The following is a 25,621-nucleotide window of genomic DNA, read 5'->3' as shown; positions in this document are numbered from 1 at the left end:
ATAAAGGCCGCAACAAACGTAAAAATTTAACCATGTACTTACCTTGCATCGCGGTGAATTTCTCAGCCAGCCACATTTCTTCTTCTCTGGTAAGAGTGAAGTTCATCCAGGCGCTTTCGATGTCTGTCAATAATTGGAGCATCCAGCGGGGATCCAGGGGATACTTCAGATAGACCCTGCATGCGGCCACAAAGCGTGCTAAGGCAGTCTGCAGCTCCGTCAAATCTCCTGAAAGGATTTGAGAAACGTTCGCTTTTATTAACAAGTGTTGCCGGTAAAAGGATTACATTCTGGTTCAGTTCTATACACCGGACTTGGTTAGGCAGAATATAAAGAAGAACTGAAGTCAATTCAATCAATTACCGTTAATTAGTCGGCAAATGTATCAGTCGTAATTTGGATACCATGAACTATGTGTTCTTGACTAATTAGATCAACATAATTAACTCAACTTAAGAGAAAATCGTAGCTTCGTTAAGGTTGTGCCCGTTGAAATGTCACCAACTTGGAATGTCAGAATTTCAAGACTCAAGGGAAAGTGGGAAGATATCGCTGCTTTAAGGAAAACATGCCATTGCTACAAAAATAATGCATGTTTCATCCATTGGTGAAATTTCGTCTGTTACAATATCTCTCTTAGCTTACGCTCGGGTTGTAAAAACGTTGTTTGTGCTTTATATCTCGTGTAACTTCCTTTTATTTTAAGTTGTCTTTATATTAGGTATTATAAAGCATAAAACTTAGACCCCCTTTATTGTTGTCTTAGGGTGTAATGTTAACTGTTTGCATGTTGTCTGAATCACTGAAACGCTGTTGGTGAATAAGATAACGCTGAAGTAGCTGTAAAATTACTGTAGTTGGCTTCCTTTCTTGTACCACAAATGTCAGATTCACACTTACAGGGTTTTAGAGGTTTTTGATGGGAAAGACGTGCAATGACAAATGTCAACTAACCAATTCTGCCGTAACCATTCTGGTTAAAGTCAGAGAAAATTATTTAACTGTTATTTAAGACAAACAAAGAGCTTTTTTTTCGTTCAAGGAAAGATGTTAGTTTCCTTGGTCTCTATTTTGTGCTAGAGTATACAGAAGGAGCTACTGTCTTAAGTTCGTACTCAGTCGTTCCATAATTTGTAATAGTCTTTATTTCATATTTTAGAAACATAGTATAGTTTTAGTAAGATGTTACAACTGGAATATGCAGAACACATAATAAATAAATGTTTAAGGCATATGATTAAATGCATGATAAAGTTAAGGTTATGGTGCCTTAACAAGGTTTGCAAAAAACAAAGTGTGTATCAAAGTAATATCTTCATGGGTAAGAAATATAAATTATCGTGGCAACATAGTAAAAACGAACACATGAAGTATCATCTTACAGGATCACAATTTTTTATATCTTCTAAGGACTGAAAACAAATATGCCAAACCTCAAGCTTAAAAAATATTTCACTCAGTAGCCTGTTCCCGTTGTGAGAGGTAACACATTTACTAAATTTTTTAATAAATTGAGGAATTATTTTTTATTTACCAAGCATAATTTAGTAAAAGGGTCTATTTAACAGATGACTAATTTAATGTTTTTTTTAATTTTATTTATTTTTTATACTAACTTGCACAACTTAAAATAATGACATATGTGGACTTTTAAAGTATAGGTAAAGAAGTATGCTATGCGTGTGTTTCAAGTGACTTTCTCCATAACAAAATTGTGTGATGACGTCATCAATATTTTAACCAAGGTCACGTCATCAATTTAAATAGGTACAGTGTAATAATTATTATTATAACATTACTGTATACTCAAATTTTTGAGACAATGGGGTGAACCGTTCTTGATTTGATCAATAAAATAGATTGCGTCGTCCATCGATTTTTTAAACCATCGTGTATAATTAATTAGATATACTCCCTAAATTTTGGAGATGACGTCATCAAATTGTTGGTGTGGATGACCAGACAAATTTTGGTTAGCGTTTTACCATCTACACGATATTCCTAATCCTAACATACATATAAAATTTAAAGTGGACACACACACAGACAGACGACAGAAGTTAGACAGACGGAAACGGGAGACCTTTTTTTTGTAGGAGTCATGAAACTTCGAAAAACATGAAAGTAGCCATTCGTTGGACGAACCTTATTCGTATTCCTTAGCTTACACTCGGGAAGTAACAATGTATTGTTACGTTGAACGGATGATTAAAATCGGCGTGGGTTAAACTAAACAATTTATTTCTTACTAACTCGAATTTACATGACTTAACAATTACAGCGATTATAAAATAATTCCGGCGCAATTTCTTTTGACTCAACTAGTTGAATAATCCTCTTTCCCGATGGTGGCCTCTATTTAAATTTATACGTTTCTCTCGATACATCGAGAACGCCGCTTCGATGGTTTTCTCGGCCCGTCGCGACATCCGCTTCCAGGCTTTCCTTTAGTGAACGCCGCGTCGCCCGGCCGATGAGTCATACTACATACTAGAAGAAACGCATACATACTAGAGACCCATAGGCGTCGTACCGGGGCGGCGTATGGGTTTATTTCGTAACAGTATAAATGATGAAACACTGTTCAAAATTAATTGAAATATAATTATTATCTAATAATTTATTTAGCCATTTCAATATAGAATATAGTACTTAAGATAAGACTGAAATTGGCAAATCACAGACCTTCCAAGAAAATAGAGGACGGATGGGTGGGGCTAGTATTTACTGAGGTAAGACGGATTTTGGCAAATCACATTTCTTGTAAGAAGAAAATGAGGGTGGGTGGGCGGGGCTCGGATTTCATAAGATAAATTTGCGATTAATACCCTATAAAACTAGAAACTCAACGTTGTCCGCTCAAAGCCATTTGGAACGATTTCAAATTTTTTGGAAATTTTGGGGATTTTTTTGAACATTTTCCCCGCAGTTCTCAGTTATTTGAAGACAAATTGTCAAAAATATTTTAGATTCGTAATCCACAAAAAATTATCTATAAGCCAACTACTTTCCGTTGAAACAGATCGTCTTTTAACTGTTTCAAACAAAAAAATTTTGGAAATTACGAAAAATGTTTCTCACTTTTCTCGCTAATTTTCGGAAATAGTTGAAAAATAGTCGGAAATGTCAAAATTACGAAAATTAGTATTATCTTATCAAACATTTGTTAACATTTTCTCAATATAATATACATACATGCCAAGTTGATGGAAAAAATCAAAATTGTCCACCAAAATTCTCGCATTCTGAACACATTTCAAGTTTATTAGGACAAATCGGTAATCACAATTCATTTGTTCATTTTTTCGAAAAATTCATTTACGTCATTTCATGATTTTCTAAAGCAATTCTTACTTAACATGTGCAGAATAACATGCTTTTACGTTAAAAATCAAAAAATCGGAAAAACAAGAAGTTGAAAAATTCGAAGTAGAAAAATAGAAATAACAAAAAGTCGAAAAATCGAGAATCAAAAAACGAAAAGTCGTAAAATCGAGAAACGAAGAAATTAAACAATCGAAAAATTGATACATCGCAGTAGAAAAATCGAAAAATCCAAAAATCGAGATATCAAAAATACGAAAAATCGAGAAATTAAAGTATTTCCAAATTGCAAAATCGAAAATGCAGAACACCAGAAGTATAGAAATTAAAAAATCGCAAAGTTGAAAAATCGAAAAATAGAGATTCCAAAAAATTGAAACTGAATCGAAAATTTGAAAAATCCAGACATTGAGAAATCAAAATCGAAAAATCAAGAAATTGAGATATTAGAAAACTGAAAAATCGAAAAATCGAAAACACCAACAATCGAGAAATTGAAAAATTAAAATGTCAAAAAATTCTAAAATCCAAAAATCGATAAGTTCAAAAATCGAAAAGTGGGAAAATTGGAACTTCGAATAGAAAATTCGAAAAATCGATATTTTGACCTGTAATTTCTTAATTCATTCCTATTTTTAATTTCATGCATATAGACTTCGAAAAAAAGTCAAAATCCTGCAAAAAAAGTTTAATACAGAGAAACTACAAAACCGATTACTTTGAAATTTTCCACATTCTTTAAGGTGGTTATTTACGTTGTAGACGTCATAATAAAATTTTGTTAAGTAAATCTTGCTTGAAATTTATGGCGTGATATTGTTGTTTGAGAAGTAATAAGATATTGAGCTTTTATTTATCCTAAATCTTGGAAACGATTTTTTTCGAAAGTTTGTCACATTGATGACAATTGCAGAACGATCTTAATTTTTTTGATTCATCCCCATTGCACCATCAGTAAAAAGGCTTTGGATTAGGTAGGTAAGTAAATATTCATTATTCATATTATTATTTTTCAAAATTATTGATACCAACTAAAAAAATTATTCATTTGTTCTTTTCATTTATTCAGCAATTGTTATTTAATTTTCCCAAAATTCTAAGAACAGAGAATTAATCGTTATCATAAAATAATTAAATTTTCAGGACTAAGGAAGTATAGTAATAGGATCGATCCGACAAATGGCTACTTTCATATTTTTCATATTTTCTTGACGTTTCATGACCTTTATTGTAGTACGAAAAAGTAGGACTCGTGTTTCCGTCCGTCTGTCGTCTGTCGTCTGTCTGTCTATTTGTGTCGATTTTTATTAAACTGATAATTTCCGAAACTTTGGACCGGTTGTTGTCACATTTTATATGTATGTTATCATGTAGTTGGTAAAACGTTAACCAAGATTTGGCAAACCATCCCCACCAAGAATTCATTGACGTCATTTCAAAAGATTCCACATTAAAATAATTTAAATGTTGTACAGTAATATACTCCTACACTTGCGCTGTGAGTTTTACGCCTAAACATCCAAATTTTCTCAAAAAAATTTACAAAGTATAATTTATAATATTAATGAATAATAAACTTTTAGGAGTAATATTGGATTTGTTTGGTTATTGCCCCCCAAAAATAATGGCGTCGTTTTAAATTTTACCGTATAAATGTTCTACAAATTTTTATAAAATAGCATACTTCTCTATGTGTGATTTATGAATTGGTGTTGACTTTTTACTCTAGGAATCCAGATTTTTTGGGAACAAAATCAGTCAAGTTTCATTTTCTTTTAACACGAACGTATGTCACCGTTGATATTTGTTATCTGAACGTGCTAATAGTAGAATTCTTTTGACGTATAAAATGGCTATTTTTCTCCACTAAGGGTTGGAACTTTACAAGGCTTTAATTACTTTGCATTCATACGTATATGTGTAAAAAAATAAATAAGGTTTAAACTTATTTACACAGGGTTGAGAAAGTTGAGAATTATGTATCAGTTTATTAAAATTTTTCAAAAGTGGTATTTACGTTTTTAACATTTCTGAACTTATCTCAAAATAAGCGTCCTTTTGATATCAAGTTCAGAAATTTTAAATCTAACCTTTTTTACATAAAAGTGCAGATATAATGAAAATCTTTGATTAAAAATCGCTAGGTTTGATCGAGGTTTAACATCACTTTTTTGCATTTTTAATAAGGAATCTAAGCCCTGATTTCTAGCACGTGAATTAACTATCTAATTAACTCGTGAGCCTGAGGCTCTGATTGGCTGAATTTGATCATGTGATCTATTAAAAGCTTCTATGTCTAATCTGTAAAAAGATTTATAGGTTGTTTCGTTTAAAAAATTCAACTATGGTGTACACAAGTTTCCAATTGAAACATCCTGTATATCGGAAAATGACGTAAAGTTGTAGCTTTAAATGAGTTCTGTTAGACTGTGTCGAAAGTTTTTGAATTATTTACGGGGAATTCTTAATTTTTCGCCGCCGGACCGTTGGGACAGCTATATATATGGCGACTCTATCTATACTTTCATTAATAACTTGATTATAAGCTGTCAGTCACATTTAATACAGTTGAACCATCTGAAAAATTGCCTTTGTGAAGATAGTTAATCGAACATTAAAAGAAATTTCGTTGAATTTTTACATATTTTAATTTATTTAACTTATTTTATATTGCTACTTCAGAATAGAATAATTTTTTTAACATTTTTTGCCTAAGTACAAACCTAGAAAAAAAATTGACGACGAAGAAAAAATGACCAGCTCTAGTAATTGTAACGTTTAGTGAACGAAAATTTAAAGTATTTGTGTTTAACGCAGCGTCAAGCACGTCAGCTTATCCCATTTCCCCTGAAATAAAACATTTTAATAACAAACTCCACCTAGAATACCACAGCAAAATATTTTCATACAAAAACAGCAAACAATTCTCAAGTGGAACGTGTAGCAGATTTAGTATTTTAATAAAACACAGCACTCTACCTTGAACAGCATGCTGATGCAGAATCGTCAAAGCAGGTCCTGGCAAATCCCCGCTCCAAGTCCAGGTCTCCCTATTCCAGTTCTTCAGCTCGTAGTCGACAAATGTGGCATAAAGGTTCTCATGCTGGGACAGTTCAGTCCAGTTATCCTCCTCCGAGGCGCTCCTGTTCTCCCTGGTCGACAGCCACATCTTGAGGCGAATCCTGCCCTGAACTGAACTTCGCTGGGATCTAGCTTCCAGCTTAAACCAGCCTTCTAAACCCGTAGACGGAATATCTTGGAGGGGTATGGTAACACAGCCGAGAAAATCGTCTTGCGAACTTTGCCTGGCAGACTGGCAAACTTGTTTGAAAAATCTGCCTAAACCTCGTACTCCTCGAACCTCGTTTAGTTTGCTGACTGCTTCTAAAACTGAACTTTCGTCGTCATGGTCCCATATGTCGAGGTGTAAGGAGTCGCTGTTGATGTCGTCTATGTCGCTGAAAGGGTAAATGTTAAAATAGAAACAATGCAGATTTTATTGCGAATGTGGAGTTTGTGAGAATTATCTTTGTCTTGGATATTGGTTGTATCCTGTAATATGCATGAGATATTATTGTCTACACAATTCGAGGAAAACAATCGGTAATTTTGTCAAGAAATTGGAAACAGGAGCGTTATAATGCTGAATAATGTATTCTTATGTTGATGTTGGTTATTTTTGTAGAATGTGGATACATTTATTACAAATACTTTCGCAAGGAATTGAAGCTGTTGTTCTACACTCATGGGGTTATTTACTCTGCAGGGTGTAACGTTATACATGAAATGTCAATAAAGGTTAAGTTACATAGGAACCTTCATGTGAGTGAGGAAAACGTAATTTCTGTTTTCTGAACAATCTAAATTTGGTGTAACTTTTTGTATATAAAATAACGTCGATTAAAGATATTTAATAAATGTTGCACATTTTTGAATGTCTTATTCAAAGTGTAAATGTGGGCAGTGCATCTTAATTGAGATATTTAATTTTTATTTAGATACAGAAAAATAATTTTCGGGAATAACCTGTGCTGAAGCGTTAAGGCAAGGTTATATGTAGTTATATAAAGCGTCTAGAAATATTATAAACATTTTCTATCAGAAATACAAGTATTTAATAGTTTTTAATGGTTTTGAGAATAAAGATTATTTTAGTCTTGATTTATAATTCTTCATTAATTAGTCTTTATTAACATTATATTAATATTATTTGTTGTTTCACACAAGTTCTATACGTGGTGCGGTCAAAAATAACTTTGGTCGAAGTGACTTCTGAATTAAATGTTATCTATAATTATTTAGTTTAAGTGTGTTTGGTTGTCGTAAAAAGTTATTTTCGAAGCATATTAAGATGTGTGGTAAGAGAATTAAGGGCCACAATGAAGAATTAACACTTGTATAAATAACTCCATTCGGTAATCGGTAACAAATATATTTTACAAACGTATATTACCGTGCGATTTTTTGAATTTCTACTCTAGTTAGCCGTGACGCGTACGTCAGCACTGATTCTTCAAACGTCATCAATTTGTGGGAGGAAATGAACGGATAATGCGTATAACACCCTTAAAACGTTAAATTTCAAAAGGTTGTTATAAAATTTTCATTTTTTTTCTAAAATCTAGATGTGGAGGGCTAGAATATCTTATTTTATAAAGTTTAAACAAGATTTACTGCTGCAAATTTTTGGAGATAATGTAGTAAAGTATTTTACCATTTACACGATATTCCTAACATACGTATAAAATCTGACAACAATCCGTCCGGTATTTTCGAGGATTGTCTCCTTAATAAAGATTGACACAGACAGACAGACAGACAGGCAGGCAGATGACAGACGGACCGAAACGGGAAACCTTTTTTTTGACTTTAGTATTTATGAAACGACGAGAAAACCAGCTTACGCTTGGAAATTAAAAGTGATCCGATATAATAACTACAATAAGTAAACAAAGAAGAGGTGTGGAATTATACATATATGTATAACCATTACTCACTTTTACTAGAACTAACCTTGGTACTATTGGTGTAAGATTATTTAGGCAGTACTTCCGCCGCCTCTGAAGTACAATCGAACAAATACCGGTTTGCAAATTTTATTTTTCTTCTAATAACCCTTATAATTTAATATAAAAAACACCCATATCAATTTGAATAGTGCAGTGTAATATTAATAATAACAGTACACTATTCGAGAATTTTTGGTAAAATGGGGTGAGCCGTTCTTGATTTGATTAATAATAAAGTTGGAAATGCTGGGAATCGAACCTGGGGCCTTTCATATGCAAAGCTAGCGCTCTCCTACAGCTCCCTAATCCACGCTTGACGCACTTTCGTGTTATGTATCTAAATTTAATTTCAATTTATAAACCACATGCACAGGAGTATGCTATTTAATAAAATTTAAATGGCATTTACTTTGCAAAATTTTGAGATGACGTCATCAAGTTGTTGGTGGGGATAATCAGACAAATTTTGGCTAGCATTTTACCATCTGCACGATATTCCTAAAATACGTATAAAATTTCACAACAATTACTCCAGTAGTTTCCGAGATTATTGTCTAAGAACATATCGTCACAGACAAGAGACAGATGCTCAAATTTAGAATGTTAAAGGGTTACAAATGTGACTATTGATATAATTTCAAATTTAATATTCTACTGGTCATGAAGTATCAAGAAAACATGAAAGTACCTATTCAACGGATGGACCCTGTTACAATACTTGCTTAGCTTACGCTCCGGACGGAAAATAAAAACAGAACATAAGGAAACAAACAAGTAGAACAGGAGAGGGGAAGAAAATAGAGTTTAAATTTAAGTTACCGCAATGCATTTAACTTTTATAACAGCATATTCGTTTCAAATGACGTCACGCGAGCTCAAAAGGCGGACTTTTATCCTGTAATATGAAAATTAGGCGAGTTTGAAAAGAATGGAGCTTTTAAGTCCATAAACAGTTCTTTCATAGTGTTCGTACCAAACGCTGTGTTGAGAGCACAGTTGATACAGTTACAGCACTTATATTTACAAGAATATACAACGTCAAAGGTAGAACAGTGTTATCTAATTACTCAACTTTAACCTGAGAGAAATACCATCCAACTTTCATGAACTAGACACGATGTAATCAGATCTAAATTTTAATTTGTTACCCACATTTCTGTTCGACGCGCTTTTTCTTTGCGACCACTTTACGTAATTTACGAAAGTGTTCTCTCGCTCCCTTACACATTTCTGTTCGATTTGCGGCCTTTTGTCTATGTCTCACCCCTTGTGCTATTTATAAACACGTTAGTCTCGTTCTCCTGTACGTCTGAACCACTCGTGAGGTTTCAGAGTTTTATAGTTTCGAAAAGAATGCAAGAAATAGAGAAGTTTAATCTTTGATGCTTTCTTTAACGGATTTCGCAAAATAACAACGTAAGGGTTGGCTATTTTTATTTGAAACAAAAAATTATCGCACCTAAAATTTCTGAAGTTCTTTTTTTTAGTTTTGATGAGTACAAACTTTATAATTATTTAAGCTACAAAGCAAAGATCATCAAAATTCAGTTACATTAAAAATTAAATAAAAAAAATGGGTGTCAGTTTTTGTCAAAATTTTTTACAAGTTTTCTCAGGATCACAAAACTATGTCTAGTTTTGCTCTATTTAGTCAAATAGTGGAGAGAAGCTAATTTTAATGCAAAAAAATAGTTTTGGTCAATCGGTCCGAGAAAGTATAACTTATTCCAAATCAAAATATTTAAATAGACGTTAGATCTTTTTTAAAATAAGCAGTTCATGAATACGTTTCTCAATAATTTTTGAAGAAATTATATTTTAAAAAATAAAATATTTAATATCCCGGCGCCTTCACCATTTGCATAGTAAACTGACATTTTTTTGGGGGCAACGATTTTGACACATTTAATTGTGCATCTGTGTATGATTTGATAGTAACAGTGCTTAGTTTCTCCGTATCGCTTCAGGCAATGGAAGAAATAGTAATTTACGCAACTAGTTCGGGATAGCCTGCTTCCCGCATGAACGCTTGTTTGAGGCACGACCGAAGGGAGTGCCGCATTTGCGTGAATGCGGGAAGCAGGCTCACGAACGTGTTGTGTACAATATTTTTTGCGACGAATAAACCTTTAAACTGAAGAGATTAACTGTGAGTTATTTATAAACAACGCCATTGACAGCGCCGTCAACACGTCACAATGTTGACACTACCCGAGTATTTTAAGGTTACCATGGCAACGGGAAGTTAAATGCACGTGTGCGGGAAGTTCGACCTCCCGCAATCTGGTGAATGCGCGAAAGCTATCAAAAAAGGTCATGAGTGCAAAAACTATATTTTTATACAAAAATGACATATTTTCAAACGGCCCCAAAGAGAGTCATCTAACTTGGTTTAGATGTGCTTCTTTTGTCATTTTTAGAATCTCATGATCTCAAATCTGTGCTTAATTTGTCAGTATTACATCAAGTAATGGAGTTAAGGGGGTTTATAAACAAAAATTTGAAGATTTTCTAGTCAATCCAAACAATGGTCATTTTTCTTGGCTTGAAATTTTGTATGTCTTGTTATTTTGTTTAGAGCACCAAGATATTTAGATAAATAATAATTTCTTAATAGATTAGTTTCTTAATAATTTTGAAATTAATTACTACCCCGGCGCCTCCACCATTTTTATGCAAAAATTAAAATCGGGCAATCCCAAAGGCATCGCTATAATTGAAACGTCACTCAGGATCACCAATATGTGCTTATTTCTCCATTATAACTTCAAATAACGGAGTAAAAAACTTTTTAAGCAAAAATGCGAAGATTTTCAAACCTATCTTGAAAGGGTCATCAATTTCCATTCAAAGTCGGTGTATGCTTTTTATTTTGTTCAGAGATTAATTAATTAATATTTAAAAAATTAATAATCTTCGGAATAAATATTTTCCAAGCTCTTGTATTTTTTTCTCCCGGCGTCTCCTCCATTTTTAGTGACAAAATTTAATTGGTCGACAAGGGGTTGTCCTAACTGAAAAATATCTTAGAATTATTTAAATAGCAGAGTTAAAGACGATTTTAAAAAATTGAAACTTTTCAAAACGCTGAAATTCTCAATCTAAATCTCGGACGACGAGTTGTAAACATTTAAATTTTATACTGATTGCCCACTTGCCACAAATTTGTATAGCTGTAAATATCGAAATATTTAACAAAGTAAACTCAAGACTGAATGCTTAACCTTTTTCACCGTAAGATCCAAGTTTGTTGGAAATGATTTGATTCTGAAAGAAAAATACGAACATGGGTTGTAGTATTAAAAAGTTTCGTAATGGTGTAGGCGGAAGTTCTTAGTGAAATATCATTTTTCAACAGATACTTGAAAAAGGTGAGAAGCGCCAGCAAAGTAAATTAGTGTTCGTGTTGATCTTCTCCGCTTCACATGGAAATATGAGTAACAAACACGCAAACCTAACGAAAGCGGATCACTTGAGACTGACGCTCGCACACTCTGCATAAATTCCTTAGCCTAACTATTATTAAATATTGACAAGTATCGGCAAATATTTAACTTAAACAAGAAACGAGTATTTGAACTTGAGGCAATCTGGAGCGAGATGTGAATGTGGTGTATTTGAAAAAAAAAAAAAAAGAAAATCGTAAGTAATAAGGTAGTTCTAAGGTTGGTACCACTGCTGTGTTGTTTTCTGGAGAGACCTAACCTTCACTAGTTGAATTGTGTTGAAATGTCAATAAAATGTCATTACTCAGTGACACCGATTTAAGAATTGTTTCCAAGATCATCCATCCATGAAAGACATTTTGTTTCTGGAACTGTAGCAAAGTTATGAAAATCTAAATATCAGTATTTTAGATTTTCATAGGCAAATGAGATTCGCATTCCTCAAAAATCGCATAATATCCCGATTTTTTTATGAAATGTATTTCTATTTGCTGCCACAAAGCAATAAATAATGTGGCCGCTTTATGAAAATCAACATTATTTGATAGCGGTAACTAATTTGAAGTTTTTCCCAGTGTAACCTGCGTAAAATATGCTTTCACGCATCCGACCTATATGGTTTGGCGTACCGTGCGTGACTTTTAATAAATATTATTTATTAACTGAAATGTACATTATTTTAAAAGATTACGCGCCTTATTTTCATTTTAAAATAGCTTGCATGTGACGAGGAATAAGTGTGGAAGTAACACATGAACAACATGATTCTTTCATGCTCAGTGCAGTGTAAAATTTTAATCAAAGTTAGTAAAAGCATTGTTAACTTAATCGTGTTCAAGAAATCAGTTTTGTTTTTTACTGTGGTTAAACAACATGTCATGATAGGAATCATTTTGAAGAATTTCTAATTTGTGTTTTCTTTACGTTTCGCACCATTTCGTTTCCGTACGTCTGTCTGTCGGAGCAATAGATATGAAAACTGAAACTATGGAGTATGTTTTACCTGTATTTTAGAAATCTGTTCTGACTTTTAACATACCGTGGATTAGCCCCTTTAAAACATGTGGAATGTTACTTTAATATTTGCCACTCTATGCCCAGTCAAATAAATCCATCTTATAATGAATACGCGTTACGTGTATAATATTGATAGCTTTAGGGTATTACTGTTTATGGCTTGGATTTCGTTTTATTGTGGAGAGTTCGGAGTTTGATTTTTTCGCTGGAGGTGTTTTTTTTATGTTTCCTTAAATTCAGTATTGTTCTAGAGCACAGAAACTGGAGCAACCGGAATCTATTCTTTAAAGCAAAACACATTTATCACTGTGTCTTGTTATCGAAATTTATAATATGTAGAAAATGCAGCTATAGTGCAGTTTTCAAATAAAAATCTTGTTCAAATTTTTTGAATTCATTAAATTAGGCGTGTTCTGGGTAACCTATCTCTGTTAACAGAACAAGAAAAATTGGTCGAAAAATCTATATTACATTGCAAAAATTAAAATTACTACATATATTTTTTAGCTCATTTCTTCGATTGATGAACAGAAAAAATTCATATAAAAATAGCAAGTCATTTATTATTACTTTTTGCTTATTAAGGTAAGAAATGTCTAAAATGTCTTAAAGTTATTTTAATTCATATTTTTCCCAGATTGCATTGGTAATTAGCATCGCTGGAGCTTGCTGAAAAGAAAAGCTCACTAACTTGCTCCTTGAAAATGTTAAGGGTGAAGAGTTGGTTTTCCAGTTACAAATCCCGAACACGAAAATCAAAATTTCCAGATAATTTTTATGTAACGTTTGGTGGCATCCAGGAACTTGATATGCTGGAAGTATTTAGGAAATATTTAGCATTACGTTCTCAGTATACCAACCATGGAAGATTTTTGTTGGATACAGGAAAGGTTTTTGTACAATACAACCTGTCGGGATTAATATGTTTGGAAACGTCGCTACATTTTTGAGTTTATCAAATCCTAAACAGTACACTGGGCATTGCTTTAGACGCTCTTTCACTTCAGACTCTAGAGCAGATCTCTTAACCGTAAAACGCTATGGAGTTCTTGTACGAACAATACATCACTACAAATAGGGAGTAAAAACACCCCACAGCTTACCACATCAGCTGGTATCAATATATCCAATTACGAAAACATTGTTATTAATGTTTACAGTAACCCTAATACATGTGATTTATTGTTTGTAATTTACCTAAATAAAATGTTCCATCACTGTATTTATAAATGTATCCTTGAATTTATTCATTAAAGATTAAAATGAGTTGTAATGAATTTCTGTAACAACCTCATGTTGCGTCGAGATTGTTACAACAAAACAGATAACCATGTTTTAATTTTTACTTTTACGTTTTCTCGACCTTTTATGACCCCTAGAGTACGAAGAGATAGCTCCCCCGTTTCCGTCTGTCTGTCCGTCTGTTGTTTGTCTGCCTTCACGGATTTTTATTAGACACATAATCTCCGAAAGTACTGGGACGATTGTTGTCAAATTTTGTATTTATATTAGGAATATCATGTAGATGGTAAAACGCTAACCGAAATTTGTCTAATCATCCACACCAATAATGTGAATGAATGCGTGAATTTATTTTATTGATTTAATCAGGAACTACAAAATCGAATGCGTTGAAATCTTGGAGATGTTTTAAAGGTATCATAAGCACGGTAAATCTTTTATCAAAATCTATTTGCTCATCCCCCTTAAAAAATTGATGACGTAAAATTTTGCTGAAAAAATCCTATCTTAAATGTGCAAAGTATGATGAGTCTATACTTGTGATCACTGCATTAATATTTTTTAAATTTGCTTACACAGGATGTCTTAAAAAAATTAACGACTGAGTCAATTTATTTATTTTATTGTTTAAATCAAGAATTGCAAAACTGGATAATTTGAAATCTTGCAGACGTTTTGAAGTTATTGTAGGCATGGTAACTTTTTAAGGAAAATGTATCTGTTAATCAATCTCAAAAAATTGGTCTAAAGAGTTTAGACAGTACTTCCCTCGCTGTCGGAAACGCGACGACTGCAAGCCTATTATGTTTTTTTTTCGTCTTAGATTTCAAAGCATTCGGTTTTGTAGTTCTTGATTAAATCAATAAAATAAATTTGCCCATTCATTAAATTTTTTGCGTCACCCTGTATATGCAAATCCAAAAAATATGAATGGAATTATAAATTACAAGAAGACACTCATCATATTTTATCCATTCCTGACAGGATTATTTGGCAAACCTTTGAGCTGACGTCATCAATTTTTTGGAGGGGATAAGCAAATATATTTTGACTAAAAATTTATTATGCTCTTTATATCCTTAAAACATTTGCAAACTCTCAAAGCATTCAGTCCTGTAGTTCCTGATTAAATCAATAAAATAAATTCACGCATTCATTAATTTTTTGGGTCACCCTTTATACGCATATCCAAAAAATATGAATGAATTGATAAATCACAAGAAGAGACTCATCATATTTTGTACATTTTAGACAGGATTTATTCAGCAAAATTTTGGGGTGACGTCATCAATTTTTTGGAGGGGACAACTAAATATATTGTGATTAAAATTTTATCATGCTTATCATAACTGTAAACCATCTGCAAGATTTCAAAGCATTTGGTTTTGTAGATTTCAAATTAAATATCAAAATGTTTCCTAATTTTGATTTTTTTTCCAAAAATCTGGACGTTTCGGGCAAAATCTCAAATCGGAGTCATAAACTACATCTGTAAGACTATGTTATTTGATACAAATTAAAACCCAATTACTATGTACAATTTTGAAGTGACGTCATCACATTAATGGTGGGGATGATTAGACAAATTTTGGTTAGCGTTTTACCATCTACATGATATGTCTAATATAAATACAAAATTTGACAACAATCGGTCCAGTACTTTCGGAGATTATCTGTCTAATAAAAATCCGGGACGGCAGACAGACGGACAGACGGACAGACAGACGGAATGGGGAGATCTATTTCTTCGTCTTCTTGGGGTCATGAAAGATCGAGAAAATGTAAAAGTAGAGAGTCGGCCGACGGACTCGTTTACAATACTTCCTTTGCTTACGTTCGGGACGTAAAAATTGATTAAGTCATCTAAAAACTTTGCCGAATAAATTTTATGTAAAATGTGCAAAAGATGATCAGTTTATATTTGTGATTTATCATTGCATTCATATTTTTACTTCCCGAGCGTAAGCAAAGGAAGTATTGTAATCGAGTCCGTCGGCCGACTCTCTACTTTTACGTTTTCTCGATCTTTCATGACCCCTAGAAGACGAAGAAATAGGTCTGCCATTTCCGTCTGTCTGTCCGTCTGTCCGTCTGTCCGTCTGTCCGTCTGTCCGCCTGTCCGTCTGTCCGTCTGTCCGTCTGTCTGCCGTCCCGGATTTTTATTAGACAGATAATCTCCGAAAGTACTGGACCGATTGTTGTGAAATTTTGTACTTATATTAGGAATATCATGTAGATGGTAAAACGCTAACCAAAATTTGTCTAATCATCCCCACCACTAATGCGATGACGTCACTTCAAAATTGTACATAGAAAATGGGTTTTAAATTGTATAAAATAACATAGTCCTACACATGTAGTTTACGACTCCGAATTTAGTTTTCATCCGAAACGTCAAAATTTTTGGAAAAAAAATCAAAATTATAAAACATTTTGAAATTTAATTTTGAATCTGCTAATCCGAATGCTTTGAAATGTTGCAGATGTTTTAAGGCTATAAAGAGCATCATAAATCTTTAGTCAAAATATATTTGGTTATCCCCTCCAAAAACTTGATGACGTCAGCTCAAAAGTTTGCCGAATAAATCATATCTAAAATGTACAAAATATGATGAGTCTGTACTTGTGATTTATCACTCCATTGATATTTTTTGGATTTGCATATACAGGGTGGCTCAAAAAAATTAATGAATGCGTAAATTTAATTTAGTGATTTACTCAGGAACTACAAAACCGAATGCTTTGAAATGTTGCACATATTTTAAGGCTATAAAGAGCATCATAAATCTTTATTCAAAATATATTTGGTTATCCCCTCCAAAAACTTGATGACGTCAGCTCAAAAGTTTGCCGAATAAATCATATCTAAAATGTACAAAATATGATGCGTCTGTACTTGTGATTTATCACTCCATTGATATTTTTTGGATTTGCATGTACAGGGTGACTCAAAAAAATTAATGAATGCGTAATTTATTAATTAATTAACCGAATACTTTGAAATATTGCAGATGTTTTAAGGTTATAAAGAGCATAATAAATGTTTAGTCAAAATATATTTGCTTATCCCCTCCAAAAAATTGATGACGTCAGTTTGAAAGTTTGCCGAATAAATCCTATCTAAACTGTAAAAATATGATGAGTCTGTACTTGTGATTTTTCACTCCATGCATATTTTTTGGATTTGCTTATACAGGGTGACTCAAAAAAATTAAAGAATGCGTAAATTTATTTTATTGATTTAATCAGGAACTACAAAACCGAATGCTTTGAAATCTTGCAGATGTTTTAAGGTTGTAAAAAGCATAATAAATGTTTAGTCTAAATATATTTGGTTATCCCCTCCAAAAACTTGATGACGTCAGCTCAAAAGTTTGCCGAATAAATCATATCTAAAATGTACAAAATATGATGAGTCTGTACTTGTGATCTATCACTCCATTCATATTTTTTGGATTTGCATATACAGGGTGACTCAAAAAAATTAATGAATGCGTAAATTTATTTTACTGATTTACTCAGGAACTACAAAACCGAATGCTTTGAAATCTTGCAGATATTTTAAGGTTATAAAGAGCATAATAAATGTTTAGTCAAAATATATTTGCTTATGCCCTCCAAAAACTTGATGACGTCAGCTGAAAAGTTTGCCGAATAAATCATATCTAAAATGTACAAAATATGATGAGTCTGTACTTGTGATCTATCACTCCATTCATATTTTTTGGATTTGCATATACGGGGTGACTCAAAAAAATTAATGAATGCGTAAATTTATTTGATTGATTTACTCAGGAACTACACAACCGAATTCTTTGAAATCCACTGCGAAAAAAAAACATAATAAGCATGCAGTCGTCACGTTTCCGACAGCGAGGGAAGTACTGTCTAAACTCTTTAGACCAATTTTTTAGATTTGCTTTTGCAGGGTGACTCAAAAAAATTAATAAATCAGTCAGTTTATTTTATTGAATAAATCAGGAAATGGAAAACTGAATGCTTTGAAATCTTGCAAACATTGTAAAGTCATCGTAAATATGGTAAATTGTTAATCAAAATAAATCTGTTTATTCCCACCAAAAAATTGATCTCAGATTTTGCCGATTTAATTCTACCCAAAATGTGCAAAATATGATAGTTTTTACTTGCGATTCATCATTGCATTAATATTTTTTATTAATCAAATTAAGAACAAGTCACCCCATTTTTCCGAAAATGTGAAAATACAAACGTCTTTATTTAATAAGAATTATAATAATGATATTCAGAACATTTTGTCGATTGTAGTTTAGTACTTAGTAGTTTTGATCCTCTGTTTTGAGGGGACGAAATCATTCATATCAAACTAATTTCTACGTAACATTCTTCCGATGTATAAACATAAACACTTTCAAATTGTTTTTCTTATCGAGGATAACCTAAGGACGTACTTTACCTTTACTCAAACATTAGATACACATTTTTATTTTAGCTTATAATGGTTGCTATAAAAACAATACAATTCGCAAAATCAAATCTTTTAATTTTTCGAAAGACCTGGATTTGACAAGCTGTACTTTATAGGCGAGGGATGTTCCGTCGACGTAATCTTCGACCAATTTTTTAAAATGGCCTGAAATATCAAAGATAATCTTAAAATTGTATTTCTAGTTGCGTCCCGACTTTTTAGTAACATGAGCGGAACTTTTTGTGCATAACCCTGTATTCATTGACCTCCGTTTTTACAGCTATTTTTTTACATTTTTGCAATTTTGTACTGTTTAATTTTTCACAATCAATTGGACACTGCTATATTTTTTTGTTTACTAGCATTTTTCACTAAATTCCATATTGTTCGTATTTGCTTCCCGGACGAATTGATTAAATTCTTCTGACAATAGAGCTTCGTTGTCCGTATCAGGGGTTTTATACCGTTATAATTAGTAACTAATAATGTTGTCATAGGCTTAGTTTCTAGAACATTCTGTCTGTTTCAAGAATTTCACTGCATTTCAGAGCAGTTATTTACCCTTTCTAACAACATTGTTAAAAAAAAAACATTTTATTTGTACTTCCCGAGCGTTTTCTCGACGATTCATGACTTCCATTTCCATCTGTCTATCGTCTGTGTCAATTTTTATTAGGCAGATAATCTCTGAAACTACCAGACCGATTGTGGTCGGTAAATCTATATTTTTTATACTCCACTGTTTTATTATTAATAGTATTACCCTGCACGTGTCGGAATTGGGATACGTAGCAATTTAAAGTGAATTGGACAACAGAAATTTAAAAAAATGTGTAGTTCCAGGAGAGTCGGCAAAGGATTTTGCTGTTCAGTTTATGGATCAAAAATTGAAATCTCAAAATAATATAGCACCGTTGATGTGAGATTGGTTTAATTTATGGAGTAGTGCTGCTATTTATATTGCTATGTTAATCGGTAATTAAAATTTGGCGTGGGAAACTTAACAAACCATTTCTCAGTTGTACTAATTTACACGACTAACTATACAGCGATTATGTACAGAATAATTCCAAGTCGACTGGAATGGATCTGACTAGAACCAAATTCTCTCAACATTAATTGGACTCAACTCGTTGACTGAGTGACTCGTTCCAGAAAGTGGCATCTATTTAAACCCATGCTTCATTTGTAGAGGTTTTTCTGGAATACCTATCGCGACTTCCGCCTCCAGGCTTTTCTCTAGCGAACCCCGCCCGGCCGCCGTCAGCGACGATGAGTCACCCATCATCGCCGTACATACTAGAAAACTCTTGAGAAAAGCCATAGGTGTCGAGCTGGAGGGTGTAGATACAGATCAGAACAAAAGAAACGCATAAATAAAAATCTGTCTGTCGTATTTTTTCCAGATATTATTTCAAAAACGCATTTTGTATGAATAATAGTTATTTGATTAGTGTAGGCCAAAACTGATATTTTTAATTTCACCAAGAAGTTGAGGGGGTCAACGTAAACAGTTTTTTTGGAAAGTTCACCTTCAAACGCGATTTGGCTTGGGTTGGTAATCTTTTATTTTTAAAACTGCTTACGCAACGTGTGGAAAAACGATTGTATCTAAGCTAATTTATTTTATCGATTATCTGAAAAACGGTTCCTGTAATTGAAGTCCATGACGTCAGCACAAAAATTTATCAGATTAATCTTTACAAAAGAAAAAAAAAATGCGTCTGACACCCATATATGCGGTGGTGCGAGGTTCATGTAAACAATTTTACAGATTTTTTCATTTGTTGGAGTCCTTGAAGAGGAAAGTTTATTTGATATTGTTTTTAAATGTATTTGTTATTATTAAATTCTGTGATTCTAAAATATGGCATCGAGTGTACATTTGTCCATAAATTGTCTTTTGGAAATGTGTATATTTGAACACTGTCATGTCATTCATAGCACAGAGTTGAGCATTTTCTCTTAATATAAATTTAAATTTGTTAATAATTATTTGTTCATGAACTAGTTGTCTATTTTTGTCAAATTTTAATCGCAATTTTTTGTCGTAAATATTCATAATTTTTTACTCTTTTCAACATTAGTTTCAGTTACCAAATCGTGGTTCTAGAGTTGTTTACGACTAGACACCCAGCCTTTTGTTACCAGGCAGAACTTTTCTTGCCCCTGAATTACATTTAAATAAATGCAGTGTTGCAGTGTAAAAAACACCTGACCCATGAGAGGATCGAACCCACGACCTTCTCGTATTCTAATTTTCTGAGCTATTCGGTAGTTGTTCTTTTGCGAAAATCGGGATGCCTAGGGTAAAAAATTAACGCGGGTTCATAAACCACAAGTATAGAAGTATGTTATTTTATAAAATTTTAATAGCATTTACCATGCATTTTGTTATTAATACATTATGCTGATGAATACGGATTTTACGATTTTTTTGCATTATATAGGTGCTGTATTCAAATAGTCTGTACCAAAACTATCTTGGCGCATACTAAATTTATTTGTTATTGGTGCAAATGTGTTTCGGTTGTATAAACACAACTGCACCTCTGTTTGCCACAGCGACGTAATAAAGAGCTCTTAAGACCTGTTTGCGTTTGAGTAAACTGATGCAATCTTCCCTCAGATGTTGAAATGTTAATACTGAAATTTGTGCGATTTCACTGAAGTTATTGTTTGTAATGGGATATTTGTACATCAATTTTTCGTTCAGTGTTTGGTTACAGCGGCTTGCCAAAAGCTTCCATTTTTTAATTATAAAGATATTACACCTGAATTATGTTAGAAGATAATGAATGTTACCGTTATTACAGTCCCAGAATAATTTAGCCGTCGTTAATATTAATTTTCTTATGTCTGTCCTTTGTGGGAAATAGGTGTAATTTAATTGTGTATCAACACCGTAGGCATGTAGTTAAATCTTTGAGTTCCGATTCTGTTTACTAGATTAAAATCATCTACCACCACGAACAAGACGCCACATTTCACTTTAACGTGAAGGTGTGTTTCCGTTAATTGTGTATACGCAAATAATCCATTTATAATTCTCTAAAATATCGGAATCTAACCCTTGTTGGAATGGCATTAACTTTGGTTGTGGGATTTGTGGTTTCTATTATAAATACCGAATGTAATTGACGCACGAAATCATCCCTACCTGCTTACAAAGTTTTGTGGAAAAGCTCGGAATTAAAAATTCCTTTACGATCCACATCATTTTCTTTGGTGAAAAACTTATATGCTGCGTAAACGTTGGTGTTTGAGAGTAGCTGCGGTAGGAAGGCATTCCGTAATAAAACAAAGCTTTCATTAAAACAGGTCACCTTTGTAAATACTGAAGCCAGTTCTGTAATTTTGAACAAATCCCTTTATGCTTGCGACACTTTCACGACGCACTCCTAATAGCAGCTTAGTAAATTTTAATTATAATCTAATGGAGTGTCGCAATTAAGCTAGCTTGTTGGTAAATTGAGTCTCATTGCAAGTAAATCGCTTTTTTATTTACGTGTCTAGGAAATTACTAAGACACTAAAGGATAAATAGCTGTAGGAAATTACGTTGTATGAATAAATTAAATTACTACAATACGTTCGTTTCATTTATTATTGTACACCGGATATTTGTAACGTAATTGCATGAAAATTGGCAATTGGACACTACCTTATTTTTGACACTAAACTTGATTAGATTTTTTTTGTGGACATACTTCGTATGCACAGTTACCGTTAGGATATTTTTATATAATGTGAAAATCTAAGCAAAAAAACTTATAAAGCGACATTTTTTTTAATGTTTGAAGAGTTTACTCACGGGAAGAAATTATAAAGTTAATTAACAAGGAATTTCAGATTGTATTCGAAATTAAGTTTTTATTAACCGACACCCACTGTGTTAAATAAAGTTTATTAGTGTAAACAGCGTTGGTTCTACCTTTCGTTATTATAGATACAGCTGGTTAGTAACTATATGAAATATGATCCCCTCCCAAGATGTTCGCTTCAGAACTTACATTATGATGGATATTCTTGGGGTATAATGTGGGTTCGTTAAAAGCAAGTTAAAGACCAAGTTACTTGGAATTTCACTCAAGATTAATTGCAAAATAATTTCAGGAAATAAAGTATAGCAAGTAATTAGTTTCGATCGATATTACTTAGCCTTTATGTTATTCATCAGATGTTTTAGATGAAAGTGTCTTTGGCGATTGTTCTAAAAGTGACTTACGCATCCCCCAGGTTGATGATAAATTGTTACAAAAAGATACATATTTTTTGTTGATTTGTTTATTTTGTTTGACATGTATTTTTGGGTGAGTAGAACGAAGTAGTAGGATTTTAATGGTAGTTAAAAACATTTGTTGTTGTTTATTTTAAAAGCTAAAACTCCTGGAAATTTTGTGCAAATCGGTATGCAACTTTTTGCAGTGTTTGAAAATTCCCTCGACATGAAATTCAGTCGAACAAATACAGCAGAGCCTTCTCGAAAAACAATAGAAGTGAAGAAATTGAAAACCTCCGACACAAAAAAAACCCTTAAAAAGTCTAAAATTGGTTAAGATTCGCTGCCGCGGTCGACGCGTCATTGCCTTGTTCGTGTGAAATGAGCTACTGATCTTCAAATGACTGAAGTGATCTAAACATTTCGATTACATGCGCTTTCAAACAAACAAAAAAAAACAGATTGAAATTGGTACATCCATTTGGGAACCACGATGCCACAGACAACGTTCTGAATATTATTTTGAGTAAGTAGCTGTTATTATGACAATGAGTATTTTATTATTGTTAATAAGTGAGAAATTTTTTGAACGACTCCCAACGCTTGACGAAAAATTTTCAAATCAGTCTATATAGATAGACAAACGTCGATTCCTGAAAAACAGTTAAATGAGTTTTTTGAACATGTTGCTTCAGAAGTTAAGCCTGTGTGAAATTCCCACGTAGTAATTTATTGTCACTAATGGGATTTTTTTTTATAACACATTTGAAATAAAATAATTACAATTGAAACTCTGCATTTCACGTGATTTAATGAATTAAGTTTGTATGTAATTTGATTGGATGGCTGTCAAAACGTAAAAATATTGACGTGTTAATAAAAATCAAATGCGGACTATTTATTTATTGAACCATAAAGAATTAAAGAGGATATAATAAGCTGCACGACTTTATGAAAAATTGGTCTAAAGAGTTTAGACAGTACTTCCCTCGCTGTCGGAAACTTGACGACTGCATGCCTATTGTGTTTTTTTTCTCATTACATTTTTGTAGTGGGAATTAAAAAAAAATTGCGATGACGTCATCAACATTTTTGCAAGGACCCGTATATCAGTTGGGATAGATGTAGTGTAATACTAAGAATAAAATTATTATATTCTCAAATTTTCGGGAAAATGAATTGGGTCGTTTTGAATATTGATTTGTAATAATCAATAAAATAACGAAACAATTTACTCACGTATACGTATCAGAGGCAACTGAAAATCGTGTATGTATAAACATTCTTAATTTAAGATGACAGGCGTAACAGCATACGTGAGAGTCAAACAGAGAAACTGTAAACAAAACGACCATCGGTTTTATTGCTTCGACTTTCGCTTATTATATAAAACATTGGGTTTTATTTTAATTCTTGACGGTGAAATTCACAATTGGTTGATTATAAACATGTCTATTTCACATTCGCGGAACCAAGTGAGCGCATAAAACAAATGCAGGTCTGTAATGTTAAAGTCGATGTAAATAAGCGTGCTACCCTTATGTTTCAACCGAGTTTTTCCTTTAACAAATTTTGTGTCTACCAAATTGGGTTGGTTGGGGTGTAATACTAATAATAAGTGTTGCCTTTAATTTAATCAATAAAATAAATTGACTTCATTAATTTTTTTGAACCACCTCTTAAGAAAATCTAAAAAATATGAATGGAATGATAAATCACAAGTACAAACTCATCATATTTTTTGCATTTTAGATAGGATTTATTCAGCAAAATTTAAGGGTGACGTCATCAATTTTTTTAGGAGGGATGAACAAATACATTTTGAACAAAATTTTACCATGCTTATAATAACTTTAAAATATTCCCAAGATTTCAAAGCATTCGGTTTTGTAATTCCTGATTAAATCGATAAAATAAATTCACGCCTTCATTAATTTTTTTGAGTCACCCTGCATATGCAAATCCAAAAATATGAATGGAATGATAAATCACAAGTACAGACTGATCATATTTTGTACATTTTAGATACGATTTATTCGGCAAACTTTTGAGCTGACGTCATCAGTTTTTTGTAGAAGATAACCAAATATATTTTGACTAAAAATTTATTATGCTCTTTATAACCTTAAAACATCTGCAAGATTTCAAAGCATTCGGTTTTGTAGTTCCTGATTAAATCAATAAAATAAATTTACGCATTCATTAATTTTTTTGAGTCACCCTGTATATGCAAATCGAAAAAATTTGAATGGAATGATAAATCACAAGAAGAGACTCACCATATTTTGTACATTTTAGATAGGATTTATTCAGCAAAATTTTGTGGTGACGTCATAAATTTTTTAGGGGGGACGACCAAATACGTTTTGATCAAAAATTTACCATGCTTATGATAATTTTAAAATATCTTCAAGATTTCGAAGCATTCGGTTTTGTAGTTCCTGAGTTAATCAGTAAAATAAATTTACGCTTTCATTTATTTTCTTGAATCACCCTGTATATGCAAATCCAAAAAATATGAATGGAGTGATAGATCACAAGTACAGACTGATCATATTTTGTACATTTTAGATATGATTTATTCGGCAAATTTTCGAGCTGACGTCATCAAGTTTTTGGAGGGGATAAGCAAATATATTTTGACTAAACATTTATTATGCTCTTTATAACCTTAAAACATCTGCAAGATGTCAGAGCATTCCGTTTTGTAGTTCCTGATTAAATCAATAAAATATATTTACGCATTCATTAATTTTTTTGAGTCACTCTGTATATGCAAATCCAAAAAATATGAATGGAGTGATAAATGACAAGTACAGGCTCATCATATTTTGTACATTTTAGATATGATTTATTCGGCAAACTTTCGAGCTGACGTCATCAAGTTTTTGGAGGGGATAAGCAAATATATTTTG

At 32.5% G+C, this 25,621-nt stretch overlaps 1 protein-coding gene across 2 annotated transcripts in view; it reads right to left on the bottom strand.

The window, feature by feature from the left end:
- The window catches only part of LOC135135257 (BAI1-associated protein 3), a 262,329-nt gene that overhangs the window by 16,380 nt on the left and 220,328 nt on the right, over nt 1–25,621 (bottom strand). For both annotated transcript variants that reach the window (XM_064064285.1, XM_064064284.1), the window contains exons 7-8: nt 6,304–6,782; nt 43–228 (exon numbers count right to left, since the gene is read on the bottom strand). In XM_064064285.1, the coding sequence (XP_063920355.1) occupies nt 43–228; nt 6,304–6,782 (665 nt within the window). The remainder of the gene's footprint in view (nt 1–42; nt 229–6,303; nt 6,783–25,621) is intronic.

This window comes from Zophobas morio, unplaced genomic scaffold (assembly GCF_036711695.1).
Source record: "Zophobas morio isolate AGI-343-1 ecotype UQ-CSIRO unplaced genomic scaffold, CSIRO_AGI_Zmor_V1 ptg000024l, whole genome shotgun sequence".
Classification (NCBI taxonomy): Eukaryota; Metazoa; Arthropoda; class Insecta; order Coleoptera; family Tenebrionidae; genus Zophobas; species Zophobas morio.
Note: the sequence above shows the minus strand (reverse complement) of the source record. Positions and strands in the feature narration are given on the sequence as shown.